A 20,821-nucleotide genomic window follows, 5' to 3' on the forward strand; every position below is an offset into this window, starting at 1 on the left:
AGTATTGTGCATACTTTACTGCAGGGGTAGTCAATATGGTGTCCTCAAGATGCTGTGGACTGCAACTCCCAGTTGTGATCCAACAGAATCCAGAGGACACAGTGTTGGCCATCCCTGCTTTACTGTATTGGTGGTAATTCCAGGGGTGTATTGGGTGTTAGCGGAGGGGTAGTACCTCTTGTGAGGGGCATGTGGTGCTCCTTCTGGGGTAGTTTGTCCACCTTTGTTCCCTACCCTACACTCAGCTCTCACTTGTAGTTCCTAGAAGCTGTCCACAAGCAACAGCAGCCACACCCCAGGAAATGGCTTCAACTGGCTGGATAAACCAGGTGAGGTTAGCTGATTGGATCTCAGAGTTATGGCTTCTTCTGCATGTGAAGAAAGGCTATGGCAGATTGTGTGGATAAGACCAATAGTGGGTCCGACAGTCAAGAACTGTCTTCTGCATGTGACTTCTTCTGCATGTGAAGAAAGGCTATGGCAGATTGTGTGGATAAGACCAATAGTGGGTCCGACAGTCAAGAAGGCAGTTTCTTCATGCTGTATTGAGGGGCAGATGGGGCTCATCAACCTGGGAAGGGAGCCCATCTTATAGAAGGAAAATTCTGGTCCTAAACCTCCTCTGCCTTGTTGGGATAGCTTTGGGAGAAGAAAAGGCTAAGGAGTAAACCCTACAGAAATCTGGAGTGGAGTCCCCAAGATGGTTGGATGGTGCCTTTTACACCTCCTTTTGGCAACTTATACAGCCAACCTGGAGCCAGATGTATTGCTCTTCTTTCCTTTGGACCAGGAAAGAAGGGCAGTCCGGGACCTCCATACATACTGCCTAGGCTTGTGCCCTGGGGAGGTCACTTAGGTGCTGCTAACACAGCAGTTTGACTTAACCCCTTGGAGGGGCACTCCATTGTTTCTTGAGACTGACTTACTGGGTAGTACCCATGAGATCTCCAATAGAAAAGTCTGAGGTTTCTTCCCTTTTGCCATTAAGAACACAAAAAAAGTCTTGTTGGATCAGGCCAAAGGAACCTATGGAATTATCCAACTGTTTTCAACTGTTTTCCAGCTTTCTTTCTTTCTTTCTTTCTTTCTTTCTTTCTTATGATGCTTTCCAGACTTTGTATACACATACACTACAGTGAAGCAAAACAGCAACATGTACACACCAAAGCAAAGCTATCCTTTACCCACTTCTATTCCATAAGGATATGGATATCACTTTCTGTGGTTTGCACTGCTAAAGACAGAAAAGTGTTATCATCACAGTAAGATAACTAATCTAGAAATGCAACCTCACTCGGTTCTGTTTTAAATTACTCACCAAATCACTTCCACGTTTATATTTTATAACAATAAAATTGCATTTTTGTGCTAAATTAAAGAAAGTTTGGCTAAATGTTTGTTTCAAACTCAAGCCCTAAAAAGCCAGAAAATGCAAATAGATACTTTTAGCATTTACTTCTTTTGCCCTGCCAGTCTTGTTATTGTGTGTGAGTTATGGACAAAATCTAGAGGTGAGGGCATATTGAAATTCACTAGGCTGAAATTAGATATGCTTCTTCCTCTGGGTGTATCTCTAGACATTATGGGGAAGAAGATGTATTTCTTGATTCTCTCAACTATGATGGGATTTTCAGAATGCTGTTGGGCTATTGGGATAGAGACATGCAAAGACTTATTTTTTTTTCAGCTGCCTTTCCAAATCTAGATATTATTTACTTCTTATGAGCACAGCAGGCAGATATTAAAAGGAAAGGATACATTTCTCCATCTGTCTAGTCAAATTTACTTCTCCCTCTTTATTTATTTTTACTACATCTAGGCTTGCACAGATTTGGCTACATCTAGATTTGCATTGTTTTGTCCCATGCAGCTGCCCCATTTTAAAACAACAATAGATCTTTTGCTGCATCTTGATTTGCAAAGGCAAATAGATAAATACCTGGGCATTTGCACAGAAGGAAGGAAGAAGACAAATAAATGCACAAGGGCAAATTGTGAAATGTTGTGGTTTCTGCTTCTGACTGATTTTGGGGGGGGGGTGTAGGGGCAATGCCTATAGATTTTGCATATTGAGAAATAATCTATTCCTGGTTCTCAGACTATGAGAGAAATATGTGGTTGCATTTGATATGTTTTCACCTGAAGTTCATTTGCAGGTGTGAAGGCGCCCAACAAAAATCACTCTACTTAAGCTATTTGCTGCATGAGGTAAATGACAACTGGAACTGAAAGTAGATTCTGGCCCTTAACAGATAACAGCTTTGGGAGATGGGGGTTGTCACTGAGGCTATGTGGAGGGACAGCTTAAGCCCCTGCATTATGGACCCCTAATCCTAAATGCCCCTTTGTTGCTGCTGCTTGAAAAGAAACCCAAGATATGTGAAATGCAATGGTAGATTTCACATATCATCTAATGTGAACACTGGGTTAGGAAGCCAGCATATATTGTAATTGTCCTTGCAACTGAGGACATTTTTTCATATGAGGAAACTTAAAACAGTTTTTCTTCTCCCTTGAATTAATCTGCAACACTACATGTTAAACTATTGGCTAGAATGTATGTTTGATTTACAAATGGCTCCCTTATGCTAGGAACTGCAGTTGATTGCAGGCAATTTTTCTTGTGTTTTCATTTAATCCCTTCTGCTTTCTAACATTCACATATGGCAGACATAGCCAAGGAGAGACTCGAAAGAACTTTGTACAGTCATGTGTGCAAACTATTTTTAAGAGAGCGTTTTTCTTGGGAGCAGTGCTTCTGTTCTGCAAGCTATATATATATATAAAATGAAATTGGGAGAGGGGGGTGTAGGAGCAGAGTATTATGATTTACCTTCTTTGGTATTGTATCACAGAGATTAATTGTGTAATTGTTGTTAATTGTTCTCAAGATGTATAGTACTATGTATCTCACAGTGTGTGTGAAGCATTTGTAATACTGCTTCCTTTATTGTAGTCATACATCTCACTTTATGGGTCTTATTTTCAAGTGAGATATTTAATCCTCTTGCAATAAAACCTACGGCACCAATGTACTCATCAAATGCAAGCACTGTACCAATTTAAATTAACAGACTAACAAACTATGAAGCACTTACCAACATACACAGCTGCTTCCACCCCATCCCATGTCCCCCAAGTTTTAATGCTGTTGTTTCTATTGTGCATTTAACTCTGGATATTTATATTTTAATGATTCAGTTTCTTCTGGTTTTTATATTTTGTAAACAGTTTAGAAGCCTATTGCAACATTAGGGCATGTTTAATTTTTTAGTTTTCAAATGTGAGGGGTACTAAAATGTTATAACAAGGCTTGGGAATTCAAAATATATTTTGGTTAAATTAATATAATTAAGTTTTGCTTCATATATATATATATATATATATATATATATATATATATATATATAATGTAAAATGTGTTTAAAATTGCATAGAAATAATTTAAAAGCATTGCCAAGTACTTGCATATATATATATATTGCATTACTTGACATTTTCAGAAGGCAAAATTAAAATTCTTTGGATTTCCAAAAGCAGTTTATGTGCTTTTTTTTATCAGATGTAGACTTTCCAAGCTAAATGTTGTCTAATCACAAAAATAATGGCAGATTTGAATTCTTCACACCCCAAAAAACATTTTTAAGATCCCTTACTGATAAAATTTGCAAATATTAAGTTTCTCTCCCTAAAATGACACATCTTACTCTGGCATTCACACATACATAAAGCACATACCCCAGTCATCAGCTAATCCCTCCCTCCCTCTCTCACACACAAAATCCACACACACAACCCATCCATTAACCAAAACAAAACAAAACCAAGCCAACCTGCTCATGCACAATTACCTATGCTGTGTGCTACTTTCTAGACTAAGGTTACCAGACGTCCCCGGATTTACAAATCTGTCCCCTGACAAAATCCATCTATTAAGTAGGAAGTTGAAAAGTGTCCCCCAATTCATTGAAAATAATCTGGTAACCTTTTTCTAGACTACTTTATTGCTTTGCGTCCCTCAGCTATGATAGTTCTTCAAAGAATTTAGTGCTGTTGCTGCTACTGCAGAGTTCACATTGTAATACATCCCTTCCGTACCTTGAACTACCTTGGTAGTTGTTTTCCCAGTGCCCATTGTAGTTTGTGCCTCTGCCCTGGGAAGAGAAGACCTGGCAAGCGGGAGACCGAAACACAGAGCACACAGAGCAGAGGGTTGTTCCAGCTACTACACTCTGTGATTTGATGGTGTGTGCGTATGACTGCCTACTAGACTAATTGCAGACTTGGGCAGTGGCATCAACTAAGGGGGTATTTGAAGGCACATGAGATGAGGTTCACAGGTTGTCCATCTCTGCTCTAGGGAGGCATAGGAAGGCCAACAATGAGCAAGGGATTCTAGTGAGAATGACAAGAGAGAAACAGAAAGTGGGTCAAGGGCTGAGAGCAAACTGCAGTTGAGTGTGTATCACTGCATGTGACACGTACACTTCATGGTCTTCATGCCACTAGGGACGCACAAGTATGATCAATTCACACAGACTTTAGTGTAGGAAACGCATCGTATGTGAAGAAAAGAGTTAATTTATTCAGTTTAGCCCTCCCTATGTGTCCACATGTCCACAATCTGCTCTGCTTCACTTTTAGAAAGCTTAGAGCAGTTTACTCCCTTCCAGTCACTGATCAAGTCTGCACCTCCTGAAGCTTTACCATTAATCTAGGCTAAGGTGCTCCAAGGCCACTGGGCAAACTGATGTTGAAGGCCATGGTTAGTGTAATGCACAAGGAAGGATGACACGCACCATACAGAAGAGGCCCAGGGCGGGTATGCCTTACAAGACAGAATGGATATGCACAAGTAGAGCTTTTTAAATTTGTTTTATGGAGGAGTCACCCCTCTTTAAGCTAGTATTTAAAGTGAACAGTGGCATGTTTCTTTAATAAATGGGAATGTTTTTGTAAAACTAGCTGGCAAAGATCCAAATACTCATTTGCATCATGGACCAAGATCTTTGGCTATGCAAAAAAATATATGAATACAGTGGTTGCTTCTCCTTCCTTTAACTTCTGTGACGTGCAGAAAGAGGGAACAATATTGTCCTTGCTTTTATATTTTTTCACCTTTCAAGCTGTGTGCATATTTGTGTTTGACTCCTTATCCTTTACCATGTGTGCAAAGAGAAAAGAGTGTGTTACTGTCTCCTTATCCTTTCCTTTCATAATACATTCTTTGGTGCTGACATTCCGGTTATGCGTCTCCGTAACAGCACCTCAATCATAATTGCATTCATCCATGAAAAACCTTCACCCAGCATATTTCCCAGGGTTCAGAAGAGATGTCAGAAAGCCTTTTTAAACTTGCTTTTCTCCTATGCTTTTCTACCATTACCTATATTAATCATATTCCCCCACTACATTCCCCTCTGCATAATAGTCTTGGCATCTGCCCCCCCCCCCCCCCGCTTCGTGAAATTATTTTCACATTGTCATTCATTTGCAATGTATGCTTCTGCCATTGTGGCCTGTTTCCATATCTCCTAATGTATCTTTCTTGCACTGAAAAGCAAATTTTGGGTGAATTGACAATACTACTCTTGGATATATACTGGAGACAATTGCATGCTACAGACAGGATTGCATTGGATGGAATTAACTTGTGTAATTTGGAGAAACCAGTCTGAGTATGCCTGCCCTGGGGAGCTAGTGATAACCAGTGTTGTTGAGATTGTAATATGAGTGTGCGTTATGTCTGTGTATTTAAGGGTAAAAGCTTGCCGATATAAAATGATTTGGGTATCACAAGAATGGCTTTTGTGGGTTGAGATTCCAGTACAGAGAAACAGAGTGGAAAGGGTTAGTAGATTACACAGACTTACCCACCCACCCATTACCTGTACCATATGCTCATTTAGTGTTGCAGAGATGAGGGTTGAGGATTGACTTTATATGCAGTCTTGTGGTGGAGTCTTAGAGAACCCCCCACTTGGGTGTAGAGAGAGAGGATGAACAAGGAAGGTGAAAGGTTACCTGCACAATAGTACCGGTAGTTTTTTCCGATCTCACAAGAGCAGATCAGGTAAATAGAGAATGGGGAAAAAAATATTACGTCTGGATTTGGTATTACTGTCTTACCATACTGGTGTATACATGTGTGGTAGTATCTTCATCCAACGCTTCATTTGTCATATTCTGTTATCCACTGCCTCTAGAGTTCCCAGACAGTAATATCCTCCTCTCTCTGCCTCTTGCCCCAGGCTCCATTCATTTTCAGGCAGTGGCCAGGTGCAAGTTATCCATAGGCAGTATCAAACAGCAAAGATAGCAGGAAGGAGGACTGGTGGGGTACATTTTTTTATTAGGAAGGCGGTTCAAGTTCAAGACCTCTCCATTAGCTTTCTCTGAAATTTTGCAATGTTCTACAAGGCAGGTAAAAATAGAACACTGCAACGTATCAGAGCCCCCAGATGTGCTTTGTGCACCTCTAAAAATAGCTTCAGTGACACTTTCTTCTGCCAATGGTCCTTGTAGGCAAGGATTAAAGTAACCACGGAGAAGTGGTAGACAAAAGACAGAAATACTAAAATAGAACAATGTTGGTGATACCCCAAATATAAATTCCTGGGTCCAATAATAGCTAGTAAATCACAGCACTGTAGAGAACTTGCTTCAGATTACAGCACTGTCTGCATCTTTGGATTTTGAAGTGGTATATTTGAACTTCAAATGGATAATTATGTCATAAATATGCATACCAAGTTCTGCTGCAAGATCTCACATATTCATATTACAGTGTCTTTGCCTAACAAGCTTCCCCTGAAAATGGGCGTGGGTAGTCAAGCTGATGTCTGAACTCAAATTGAGAGCACACAAGCTGACTTTCATTCCACTCTGTCAATCTTCAAGGGAGCTATCCCATTACGATACATTTTGCATCTGTCTCCCCCCCCCCCCCGCCTCCCAGGTCTTTAAACAGGTGCAAAAGTTGAGTTAGTATTCAAATAGCATTTCCCCCCACTCTGATCAAACTTTTTTATGGTATAAGGAATGACCCAATTGCAAAATACCATTTTAGTATAATAATGTAATATTGTTACAATAGTATAAAAATTGATTTTTATCTCTTTCATACCAATGAGCAATTTGTCTTCTTCCACTAATTAGTTCTTCGTTAGAATGACAGCATGTTTGAGTCTTTAGATAGGATTTGAAATAATAGGTACTTGATTGATGTACTTACTAGTTCATTAACTGCAGATACGTCTGCTATTGTGGAGCACTTTGATACTGTGTAGGGTTTCAAAGGTTTGTCAATCAACCACAATCCCAGAGTTCCATGATGCATGTATATTTTACTGGAGGGGAGTAGCTGAGTAACACATGTCCATAAACAGAGGCTTCTGTTCACAATGGATGAATTCGTTCCTGTTACTGGGTAAATCTTAAGACATTAAAAGAGAAATAGGGGCATACACAAGCTGAGCTGCTGCTATTCCCCCCACCCCAATGACAAACAAGTACTATATTGTGCTGTGATGAAACTACAATAGTAAAATAAAACAAAAGTGTTTAAGGACCAGAATGTACATCCTAGTTTCAGTGTGCATATAAATGCCTATATTAGTGAAAATAACATACAAAAATGCATTATATTAGTGGAAATTGCTGTGCAAAACCGTGTATATTAGGAAAAAATGCATACCAAATGAGTGTATTAGGATAAATTTGTACTAAAATGCTGATGAATTTTCACAACGACCTTTTATATATAAAAAATGCAATCTAATGTGGAAATGTGGATAACTGAATTTGAGAAAAACCAGAATTGACATATGTGCCCATCCCTAACTCACATAGCCACTATTTTGTACCTGACTCTGGTTGGTGTGTAGACTACAGTGTCCTAGTAAAAAACAAATCCAGTAAGCCTAAAGTCTGCCTGCCCCTAGTCTAGTGTAGCCCCTGAGCACTAAAGCCCTCTTAGAATCTGCAAGACCTTGTGTGTTATTAGCAACCCCAGCTGATGGCCAGACATGCTCTTAGCAAAAGGAAGGGTTAGCTTGGCCCCCCCCAAACGGTTGGGAGGGAGAAATTTCCAAATAATCTTCCTTTCTGCTGGAATATACTTTTGACTTTAGGAAAATCAGACTTGGTCCATAACATGTATTTATTTAAATATCATAGGAGCCATATCTTTTCCAATGCAATATTCTGCCGCAATTACATACAGTTTCAAGGGCACTGTAAGTAGGTATGTAATAGTTAATAGTACTTTACAAGAAAACTGAGGGGAGATTAGGGATAATTGTAAGTATTTGGGTGTGGAACTGGTGAAGTCTTTTTATTGCCTTATCTTTCTCAGCTTCCGTCTGTTTACGTGCAGAGAGGTGGGGGAATGATTTTCAAAAATGTAGAGGTCAGTTGTGTCATCAAGTTAATACTCCAAGTCATGCTTACTCACTTGTCAGTTGGGCAGATTTGTATTTACTATGTTCTTTCTTTATTGTTTTTTACACTCAGTTCTGCCTTTCTGATTCTCAGAATTGCCAGTTGTTAAGCAGGAAATAGTCACTTCTATGCCGGTAAACTAGGGGTCAAAATAAAAGTTCAGATTTAACAAAATTATTACATCATGTTCGAGACAGTTCCCTAAGATCATATATCTTCATTTTGAAATATTTGCCTCCTTGGCTCATATGTTGACCCAGTGCAGATGTTATCACCAATCTCTTTAAATATATTTATGAGATTGGGAGTGGGCCACAGACTTGTATATTCCTTTCCCTTCCCATGTCTCCTATCCAAAAACCAATTTCTCCACTTAGCATTTATTTCCTTGTCATTAACCATGGTTTCCCATTGCATGTGCACAGATACAGCTTCTACTCTGGAGCATTAAACCATGCAAACCATGGTGTGGAGACATTGCTCCAGATGAGGAACAGCCAACATGGTGTTCTCCAGATGTTGTTTGACTCCGAACTCACACCAGTCCCTGAAAGCATGGCCAATGGCCAGTGATGATGGGAATTGTAGCACCAACAACATCTGAAGGGTGCCATGTTGGCTACCCCTTCTTCAGACAGAGAGAAAGGAGGGTGAAGGTAAATATTCACTCAGTTTACATATTTTGACTCAAATAGATTTGTTGTGTTGCATCTGCACTGAAGCTCCCTAAACAGAACATCTGGTTGACATTAAACTTAAATTATCTTTGTATGATTTAACAATATGTTGTTGTACTTTTGTTGTTTTACCATTGAGGGTGATGGTCGGGTTCTCCTTTGCTATTCCATCTTCTTCATAGAATCATGGAATTGTAGAGTTGGAAGGGACCCTGAGGATCATCTAGTCCAACCCCCTGCAATGTAGGAATCTCAACTAAAACATCCATAACAGATGGCCATCAACATATACTTAAAAACCTCCAAGGAAGGAGAATCCACCACCTTCCAAGGGAGTCCATTCCACTGTGAAACAGCTCTTACCATCAGAAAGTTCTTCCTGATGCTAAGTTGAAATCTCATTTCTTGTAACTAGAATCCATTGGTTTGGATCCTGCCCTCCAGAACAGGAGAAAACAAGCTTGTTCCATCTTCCATGTGGCAACCCTTGAAGATGACTATCATATCTCCTCTCTGTCTCCTCTAATTCAGGCTAAACATACCCAACTCCCTCAACTGCTCCTCAGCTGCTCTTTGCTTATCATCCTGGTCACCCTTCTCTGCACCCTCCTGGCTAGTTAATAACCTTCTTATATTATGGTTCCTGGAACTGGACACAGTATTCCAAGTATGGTCTGACCAAAGCAGAACACAGCGGTACTATTACTTCCCTTGATCGGGGACACTATAATTTTGTTGTTGCAGCCTAAAATAGCAAAATATAACCACTCAAGTTCATTTTGATTCTTCCTCAGAAACTGGTTCTTCCAAACACATCCCTTATATTCAACTACTTCAAATTTATCTGCATCTCCTGAACACTGAGATAAAAAGATACTTCCTATTACAGTGGATGTTCGGGTTGCAAATGTGATCTGTGGGGGAGGCACGTTCGCAACCCGCACTGCCGTGTCTGCGCACGCGCGGGTCGCGATTCAGTGCTTCTGCACATGTGCAACGTGCCGAAATCTGGAAGTAACCCGTTCTGGTACTTCTGGGTTCGGCACGGTGCACAACCCGAAAACACGCAACCTGAAGCATCTGTAATCTCAGTGCGGTTTAGAGAAGAAAAATAATATTGATCATTGCTTCAGCATCTCAGCTTGAAAGAAAATTGCTGTTATAATAGAATTTTATTGACTTTGTCCCGTATACGTTAACAAAATAAACTACATTTAAACCTCTACATAAAAGTGTACATAAAACGAAATTCTCATTGTAAAAACACTTCAAAATCAGGCATTAAAATAAAATATTGAAATAAGGAAGACTGTAGTTGTCTAAAATAAAATACACATACCTTTTCCTAAAACTGGAGGCTTTTACTGCAAAAGAGGCTACCTTCCAAGTTACATATTGATCACTTCCTTGTAACAGAAAGCTTAATTCTTAGGTTACTCTCTAATAGTTCATGTTCTTTCTTAAGGACTCTGAACAGCAACTATAAAGAACCTTATAGATCCTTATAATCCTCTGGGCCGTTCTATCTGGCCTTCATTACTCTCTGCAGGCCACACCCTTTCCTGGTTCTGTTTTGTACCTTCCTTGATAATTTATGCTTGGGTTATGTGTCCTTAGACACATTCATTTTGCTTGCTTGGCTTGAGGGATGTGTCCCTCTGTCCTCCTGTACAAAAGGAAAACAAACATTCATTGCTCCACCCTCTTTGCATTTGGCCCCGCCCACCCCTGACCTACAGCCCCTGCGGGTGGCCTAGAAGGGAATGTGGCCCTTGGGCTAAAAAGGCTATAGGGTGTTCTCTAATATCAGAATAAAGCTGACATCCAAGAATATAATGAGGCAAATAGAATTGCTGTTGAATTATGCAGAGTTGCATCCATGAGTACCTTTTATATAATCACATCAGAAGTTTATTTACAGTTAATAGCAGTAACCTCTGATTCCATTCTAACAACTGAAGTGCAAGTCTTCCATTAAACAGAACACTTTGACCTTCTTCTTCCTTCTTTCTGGGCTTGTCACTCTTTCATCCCCTCCTCCCATTCTCATTTTCACTTCAAGGAAGGCAAATAATAATAATCTTGTGGCTCTGTCTTTTGCTGTATTTGTCAAGTGGTGGGAAATGTACCTTTGAGAGTGGGAAGGGCTGGTCGTGTCTTCTGGCTAATTCATATAATCAGCAAAAGGGTGAGCTTTTGCATACCCTCCAACATTCCTCAGCTGAAAATTGGGACGCGGCTTGCGCTGCTGCGTGAGTCATGTAACCACCTCACCTGCCACAGCAGTCCTTACCTGGCAGCGGCTCACTCCCTTTCCTCCTCACTCGCTTCCTCCACCCGCTCTTTACCTCAGATCATGACAGCAGTGGCAGCTTTAGCGGCAGCAGAGAGGGTCTGGTAAGAGCGTCGCATGTGTCTCCCACCTCCGCTCTAGTGGTGAACTGCTTCCCCTGTGCACAAGGGTTCTGCTTCAGAAGGGTTCCTCAAGCACCGGCTCATCATCCTCACCAAGTTTGGCAGCAGCGGTGCTGGAGGGATAAAATGGGACTATATAGATCAACAGACAAAACAAAGTGCCAGGCTCTCTAGCATGCTTTAGAAAAGCTGTGCTTCTTTTTAGCACTTTTGCAAAGAAGAAGACGAGTGCATGGCTTTTACTACATTACGATGTGAGTTCTGATAGTAGGATGGCAGAACTTCCCAAGCAGATTGAGAACATTCACTTTCCACTGCTAATAACCAGAAGGTTCAAGTTGTGCAAGGTTCAAGTTGTTTCTACCCTTTGGGAGTTATTGACTGGAATCCAGACTTAGTCATGCCTGGAGTAGAGTCATTGAAATCAATGGAACTTAAGTTAGTCAGGGTGAGTCTGCTCTGAGCACGATTAAGTCTGTATCCTACCCACTATGTCATTGCTGCTGTACTAAAAGGTTTGCTTTTAATCATTGCAAGCCAGTTCTAAACTAAAAGTAATTGGATATATGAAGCTATTGTGTATCACAGCACCTAAATAGTCCATTTAACCCAGTTTATTAATTGCCTGCCCTGATTGATAGTGGCTAATCATGGTCTCAAGCAGATTGAATGTAAGGGTTTGTCCACATTTCTGCTTGTCCTGCCACTTTCCCCTGGGAAAACCCGCTCTCTGCTGAATCGAAGCAAATGTCAGTTGGGTTTTCTGCATATTGATGTTTGCTCTGATTCAGCTGTAAAGAGTGGGTTTTCCTGGGGAAAGTGGCAGGGCAAACTGAAAACTGCTCAGATCCATGCCTAGAAAGCATGGGACAAGCAGAAAACCTCAGAAATTTTCTAGGCACTGGACAATTGAAGTGTAAATGAGCCCAAAGGTTTTATAAATACACAAAAACATAAGAAAAGGCTTGATGGACCCTGAACCAGAGTCCATCTAGTCTAGCAGCCTGTTCATAGCCATGGTCAGCAAGATGCTTTTAGAAAGTACACAAGTAGGGGAGATGGCAATTGTATTCCCCTCATTGTATTCCCCACATGCGCAATTGTATTCCCCGCATACGCCAGTGTGGTGTAGTGGTTAAGAGCAGTAGACTTGTAATCTGGGGGACCGGGTTCGCGTCTCCGCTCCTCCACATGCAGCTGCTGGGTGACCTTGGGCCAGTCACACTTCTCTGAAGTCTCTCAGCCCCACTCACCTCAAAGAGTGTTTCTTGTGGGGGAGGAAGGGAAAGGAGAATGTTAGCCGCTTTGAGACTCCTTCGGATAGTGATAAAGTGGGATATCAAATCCAAACTCTTCTTCATTGTTTGTTCCTAGGATTTGTTACTAAAAGCTATACTACTCATGAACATGGAGGCTCTATTTAACTATTTACTATTGAGCCTTTCTCACACTCTCAGAGCTCAGCACAAATCCACTGAGGATTATGGAAGCTTATCATTTCCATCACACATGGACAGACACTAGCCTTGCAAGGGGGTCTATAGAAATTGGTAGTCCACAGTAGGTGCCGAGATACACTTGTGTTAGTAATTTCTGGCACATCATCAGTTGTCAAGGACTGTCTGAATGAAGAGGAGTGGTGGAAGGCACCAGCTGGGGAACCTCCAAGGGAAATCCCAGAGGAGGAATGCTCAGAGCCCGGGAATTGGTAGTGGGACACTGAGGAGAGGTCAGAGGAGTAGCTGGATGCTGAAGGGACAGCAAGGTTTAGCGAGCAGGAGGAACCCGTGAGAGGGAGCAGTTCAGACTCTGAGGCTGAAGCGGAGGAGGTGGGTCAAGAGACTGCTGGAGAACCTGTGGCACTCTAGATATTGTTGGACTTTAGTTCCCATCACCCTGCCAATTCATCATGCTGTATTGCCAAAGGTTTCCTACCCCTGGCATAGGCTTTCCTTTGATAGCTTGAGGGGAATGGGTGTCTGAGTCCTGGGCCATGACTGTAAATATATGTATGTACAATTAAGCCTCCAGAGTTTCAGGATCCTCAACCAGGTTCATCATCTATATGTCACTGGAACAGCACGGAGATTCTGGAGAAAACTGAACTGGACCCAGCTTCTGCTATGTAATATAGTCATGTGCAGAGTGGAAGTAATGAGGCTGATTGACAGGAGCCAGGCATATCAGGAAACATGCAAGTAACAGGGCAGTACAAAGAAAGGACATTTATTAGCATAATTTTCCAGTGACACATGAGAACAGATTCTGCAGTTAGAGTTTATAGAGATGTTGTGCAGGAGTCTTTGATTCAGAATGACAGGCAAAAAATATGGCAGTAATAGCCAGCAAAACAGAAGACTTCTCTTGCATATTCAGACTATAGAAGCCTGACATGCCTACCTACTTGTCAGATTTAAACAGTGTGACTGAAGCAGAAAAAATACACAACTCATTAAGACTGTATTGAAATAAGAAGACCTTGATCTGAGTGGGGGCATATGGAGTGATTGCTTCTTCAGGGATGCTAGGCTTTTCAATTAGAACGGGTCATTTTCAACCTTAACATTTTCTAAATAGAGCTAATGTGGTCTCAGAGCTTGGATAGAAGTGGGCTCACATTTTGGCCCCTTACTCAGCCCCTTTTGCTGAGTGGCTGGTAAACTGGCCCAATACACTGGATTTATGTGCATACCCTTGCTTTCCTGTATAAGCGGTGTATAATAAGTCTAACTAATTCACATAACAACTTTAAATCTGGTCCCCCCCCCAAAAAAAAGCTGAGTGGATATATGTTGGCTTGGCTTACCAACCAGTCACTATCTGTGTCACCACTCACTTCCTTTGCCATCTCCCGAGGCCTCTGACATGCACAAAAGGCTTGGGAGAAATGCAAGGTCTTCTCTCGTGTGTTGGAGTATGGAGAAGGCAAGAAATATTGTAAGTCTCTCTTGTTGGTCAGAAAGGACTTGTGCTGCTCTTACCTTATTGAATACAACGGTATATATATAAAAAAGCAAATTATAGGATAGTTTTATACACAGTTCACCTTTGTCCCTCAAAAGTATTGCAGCAGCTATATAGAAGCAAGCTTAGCCGGTGTCCTGCCCAAGCTGTGAATGTTTCCTAAAACACTTTTCTACAACTCTTTGCAAAGCACAGGAATTCTGTGTCCCACACCCTGGGATTCCTTCTCAGCAGATTAAACTCTGTCAAAAAGATTCCCTGAAGGCAGGATTTTTGAAAAACACAATGATGCATGATGCTGAATTTCTGGAGTGGCTGGACATAAGTAGGACATTCAGCTACCGAACATGTCACTGCCTGCAGGTAACTGGAGAAACTGCTTCCAGAGTCCTGATTAATTCAGCACAGTCTCCAAAACCTTATCCTCTGCTATCTGTGTGGCAACTACTATTCAGAGCATCAGCAACTTTCCTTTATTCCCAGAGGTATCCTCACAAGTACAACTGAGTTTGTCACAGGCATCAGTATTGGCATTCTCATCAGAGAAAGGCCAATTATTTAATGGGGTAGGGAAAACAAAGTGGTCCTCCATTTATCAATAACAAGATTGGGATACATTAGGACCTATTATTAGGCAAAAGGGGTTTGAGGGGACTTGCTGGATTTGCTTTCAGATGTGTATTTAGGTGTATATTCTTTGGTGATGAACATTAGGGCCAGTTTATTGGCGTTATTTATTTACCAACCACTTTGTGCCCCATCTTTTTAACCAAAAGTTTTATGATGACTTGGTTAGCTTCCATGCTGTTTTTCTTCACATATGTTCTTAAGATGTTGCGTTGTAGGAAAGTGACTAGAAGATGAGGAAATTTGTAATTTGGACATCTAGACACATGGTCCTGGTGTACACATTCTACTTGTTGAGCGATTCATACAGGAGAAATGATGTGAGACTAGACAGGGGCCATGGCTTGGTGACAGAGCAAGTGCTCTTCATGCAGAAGCACCCCCAGTTGACACATGGACACCTTTGGTTTAAAACGGGTCCCAGGATTCAGTGCTGGGAAATATATCTGCTTAAGCTGAAAGGTCACTGAGTAGATAGGAGTAGATAGAATTGGGGTAGGTGGACCAATGGCTGTGATGCATTACAATGTAGCTTCACGTGTTTGAACAGACCTTTAAAATGTCCTTTAAAAAGGAATAATGAAAAGCTGCAGTAGCCTTGATTTTAAAAATTGCACTTTCCTTCTGTTTTAACTCCAGGTGTCCCTTGCTTGCCAGAAAGTCTGAATCTTCACAAAGACCAGCAAAGGTCAAATAAGCCAGGGGAAGTCCAGATGTTTAGCCAATCAGAGTTACGGACCATCGAGCAATCTTTGCTTGCAACGCGTGTGGGAAGTATTGCAGAACTCAGTAAGTACAAAATCATTCCTAACCTTTCCCTCCATTACTTTTTATGAGCAATTATGTTCCGGTTTACATAGAAAAACACATCAGGGTTGTGGAGGGAACCTGCTGTGGCAGGAAGAAGCAGAGTGACTTTTATACCCTGCCGGTGGAGCAGCTTGTAACTCAAGTTTGAATAATGGTTAAACACTTTGCAACGTAAGATCCAGGGAAGAAGCCAGCCATTTCAAGCTTGTTCACAGATTTTCTAGAATATTGCATTTTTGTATTTCCAGAGATGGAGAATCAGCTATTGTTTGTTTCTCCTTCAGAAAAGGCTTTGGTGCAGGCCTGAGACCTGCCACAGCACCTGTCAAAGCCAGTGTTCGAAACTCCCATTGTTCTAGGCGCATTTTGCAACAGGGAATTTCATTACCGCAAGCAGCTTCTGAGTTCTGGGAGCAGTACCGCACCTAAGATTTCAGATTAAAACTGCAGAGTGGAAGGAAAGGAGGACCTTTTTCTGCCTCCCCACTTCCAGCTACTCTCTGAAAACTGGAGAAGAGACCCTCTTAAGAGGGCCGGGGAAGGACTCGATCATGTGAAAAATGAACATAATATTTTAGCTGCAGTTCATTCATTTTCATCTTTGTATTCTTGTTATAAAAAAAGCGTGCCTAGACATTCCATTGTTGCACCCATAACCCAGGTTTAAGGTGCAATTTAGCTCCTAGCTTTCATATCTCAGTTTCTGACACTGGTCAAAGCCTTTGCATGTCTGCTGCCTCCTCCCATGTTCTAATACTCTTATGAGGTGCCAGTGGCGTGTGGTCATTGGACCAAGGGGACTAAGATTGTTCTCTAAATGTTCCCCAGGTGCCTCATTCCCATAGCCTGGGAAGCTTCTGCCCAACTTAGGGAGGGAGGTGCGAGGCTCTGATGGGTCCAAGATCCATCCTGCTATCTTCCCAAACCTCATCCAGCTTTTGGAAGGAGGCAAGAGGGCTCTAACATCTTGTCTGAGCTTGGACACCTCCTTCACAAAACCCAGGAAGCTTCTGCCCGGCTTAGGGAGGGGCACGATGCTCAGGTGCAAGACATCAGGAGGTCACAATGTCACAAGCATGAAATCAACCTCCCACACCCCTCACAAGTTAGCATCTCTGGCCCTAACTGTTCCCCTATGAAAAAAATCACCGCATGCCACTGTGAGGTGCAGGCTTATGGCTTCACAGCCAGCCAATATCACACCCCCCATTTTTTAAAAAAATATTTACCACACAGCCTGATTAAGAGTTCTGGAGAATTCAGAAACTTGCTTGCTATTTGTGACATTTTGATCACTGAATGTTAGCAAACATACTTTTTGAATGTTATGGATGGAAATGCACATGCATGAGGAATCTGCGTGATTTGGCTGTGGGCTTGAAAAGGGTTACACGTCTAAACTTCCCTCTCTCAATTCTGCTTTCACTTTATAAAAAACAGCATTGCAACTAACATAAAGAAGTTTGCACCTAACTTGCAGTTAGCCCATTAATCCCTGCTCTGCACTTATTCATTCGTAGAGCACTGTTAATCAAGAATGTGTTTTCCTGCTTTTGCACTTTAGTTGTTGCCCTTGTTGCTCCATTGCCTGCACTTCTCCATGGGTGGGGAACCTTTTTCAGCTCAAGGGCCACTGTCTGCCCTGTGGAACATTCTGAGGGTCACATACCAGTGGTGGGCTGGGCCAGAGAGAAAAGGTGGGTGAGTAATGTATGTGACTTTTAACCTTTATGTGTGGCTGGAATGCAGCCTACTCTTGGCTGGCCCAATACATTTTGGCCCTTGAGGCAAACCACAAAATGGCATCCCCATCTCCACTGGTGAAGAAGGGATGAGTGAATATCTAAATCAGAAACAAGGGGTGGGGGACTAAAGACTTACATCGGGATCTGCTGCCCCTTTGGATCCTGCCGCCTGAGGCTGTCTCCTCACCTTGCCTCATGCGAGGGCTAGCCCTGAGCCTACTCTACAAGTCAGAGGTTTCGACACACACGAATCTTTCGATCCTCCATCCAGACAAAGCTGAGGTTAAGTACTCAAGTAGGAGTGGAACAGGGCCACAGAATGGTGTGGCCTGTGGAGGGGGCATGGCCAGGGGGGGCGTGTCCCAGGGGCCCTGCATCGATGTCTTGGCTTCACTAAAAGGGAGTGAGCAACTAAAACCTATTGTGTTAGCTGTCCAAGCGAGTGCCCAAGACAGGTCATAGACAGAAAAGTTGGTAGAGTCATGTAAGCACTCCCCTAGTGGCATTTGGAAACTCTGCTGCTTCATTACTCTTCAGAGGCAGGCCATCCTAACAACTCCATCACTGTGGGGTTGGAGTGAGCAGCAAGCAACATTGTGATCTGTCCATGACAAGTATAGACTCCCTTTCCCCCACTGGTCACTCCTGTCTTACCCGATACAGAAACCCAGACTCAGCCATGTGATCTGACATATTTGCAAGAGTATGCATATGAAGGCAGTGAGAAGCAAGGCGGGGAAGCAGCTTAGAAAATTGCTGTGATGGAAACTTACGGGAGATTTGACATTATTTTGTGTTTGGCAGCTTATTAAAAAAAATACGAGAAAGAAAAACTAACTAACTGTGAACCAAAAGTCCTCATATAAAACCTAACACAGACAATGAAATAGGGGGTGGAGAACCCTCAAAAACTGTTACAAATTCTGGGGATGGAGCAGGGAAATCTAAGAAGCAGGACTTACTTCCCCTACTAGGGATTTATCTTTGTGGCCACCATTTCTTCCCCTAGTGGCCCTTGTAAACAACACTATGTGATATACAGTACTGTTGCTCTTGAGGGTTTTGGAGACAGGAAAGTGGCACCTACCAGTCAGAGGTTGTCTGCAGGAGGTCCAGGTGGTGACAGTAAGTCTCTCCCCCCCCCCCACTTAGTCCCCACTGATATAGTGGTAAATTTTGACGTGCAAGACAGAGCCACACACACACACAAAAGAATGAGCTGGTGAGGGGTGGTACAGTGGTCAGTATATTGAACTTTGATTGGAGGGACCTCAGTTCACATTTCTCAGCGATGAAGTTCAGTGGGTGGCCTTGAGTAAGTCCTCCTAACACAGACCTGTTGTCTATTCCCCACCCTACCCAAAGCTTAGACTATTAGCAATTACCACTCTGGCAGAAGACATTATCAGTTGCTCTTGTTGTGCTCTCCTGTGTTCCTTCTCCACTACCCCACAGTTACCCTCTTGCCCCTGAAAGCATCAGTCAGAGTATACCTCCCCTCAAATTCACGGCATGTTCACTCAGCCCTAAAAAGAATGCACCAAGTGAAAAAATAAAACAGCTTTGTTTGCACCTCTATAAATGGAGAAGCAAAATGGAGTATTTGTCTAGTCTTTCACCCAACCCTGCTGCTCCTAATTGTCATTGAAGGACTTCTAAAGACTCCCTTCATCACTGAGCCACCTATTCACTGATGTGCTGATTCTACATTTCCTAAAATAGGCAAATGAATCGGCATGTTCTGTCAGAAGCTTCTTCTGCTGCTGCTGTCTCCTGACATGCTGATAATAGCACCACTATTTATTCAGAATGTGTTTACGGGCTCTTGCATTCTTGGAGAGCTTTTGTTCCTTCAGGCATGGTTAATCAACTGAACTAGAGACCCTGGCACAGGGAGGGGGCAACAGGAATCCATGGACCTCTTTCTCTTCTGACATGTCCTCCAGCTGGGGCTGCAACTTCTTGAACTAGCTGTGTATCCATGACTTTAACACAGCTGGGTACATGGAAATTTAGCAGTGGAAACTCTCCCTGGCATGGCTATGGGTTGATGGTGGTTGTGGGAAATTAACATGGCAGCTCCCAGCCACCCACTGGAATGCTTCCCACCACTGCTGCTATGTAATTCCACCAGGGTTTATCAGCAGAGGATGGAGCCCACTGGAGGGCATTTTCCCCAACCTGGAGCAGGCTTTAATGGACAGCATAAGGAAGCTGCTAGGGCCACTTTTCCAAACACCCCACCAAAGTCATTCTCTTCTCCTAAATTTGTCAAGCTGCCAGCTTTCACACTTCCTCAACCAGATTTCACCCAAGCATCTGATAAGTAGAATTTTCCCCACCACCCAACTGTCCACAGCAGCTGATCCCTTCTCTACTCTGCCAGAGCCTAGTTTTGCTTCTGTACTGTAGTAGGGAATGGGGCTTCCTCACCGCAGACACAGATTACATCAAGTAATTTAAACAAGACGTTAAACCTGGGTTTGGAAACAAAGGTGCTTGCCTGAGGATGATTGGCAGTTTCTAGCATCCTCCTTGACATGCAGTTTTCATGTCCATTTACGGCTGTTTCCAAAGTAACGTAGTTTCTTGGAATTAGAATATCACTTCTCAAGAAATACACCACAATAAAACATCATGTTCGGATGCAAGATCTGTCAAAGATGCATTTTCTTCCATGGAGGAAAACAATGAAAGCTGAACGGCATGTTCAGAAATACAGCATGGCAGATCCCTCCTGGGAACATACCACTTCAAATTGAAGGTGGAAGCCTGTATTCCTGAATGTTTTTTTGCAGTAAACAAACTCCCAGCTTGTTGAAGCTAAGGACCTTGGTAGTACAGGGATTCTGGCAAAGGCAAAATTTTAGGTTCGGGCAAAGCAGGACAAGGTAAAACAAAGCAGGACAAGGTCTAGATTCTGGTAGATGATCAAGAGATTGAGGACCAACATAACAGTAGTTTATCATTTTTTGAACTGGGTGAAATGTATAAAGAGACCTTCAAAAACATAAATTCAGTCTATCCCAAAGCTACTTAAAGACAGCCTCAAAGTAGAATCATATCACCCAATCTCACTGATAAACCAAGACTACAAAATATTAACATCAATCTTGGCCAACTGCCTAAAATGCTTCCTAC

The 20,821-nt window shown here is 42.2% G+C and overlaps 1 protein-coding gene across 7 annotated transcripts in view; it reads left to right on the top strand.

Annotated features, from left to right (window-relative positions):
• Positions 1–20,821, top strand: part of ABTB3 (ankyrin repeat and BTB domain containing 3) — a 236,859-nt gene that overhangs the window by 128,115 nt on the left and 87,923 nt on the right. For all 7 annotated transcript variants that reach the window (XR_014160678.1, XM_081878365.1, XM_081878367.1 and 4 more), the window contains exon 2: positions 15,765–15,914. Coding sequence is in view for 6 of the 7 variants with exons in the window: in XM_081878365.1 (XP_081734491.1) it covers positions 15,765–15,914 (150 nt within the window). In the remaining variant the exon portion in view is untranslated. The remainder of the gene's footprint in view (positions 1–15,764; positions 15,915–20,821) is intronic.

Source organism: Podarcis erhardii, assembly GCF_964252035.2.
Source record: "Podarcis erhardii genome assembly, chromosome: 10".
In the NCBI taxonomy this organism is placed as follows: Eukaryota; Metazoa; Chordata; class Lepidosauria; order Squamata; family Lacertidae; genus Podarcis; species Podarcis erhardii.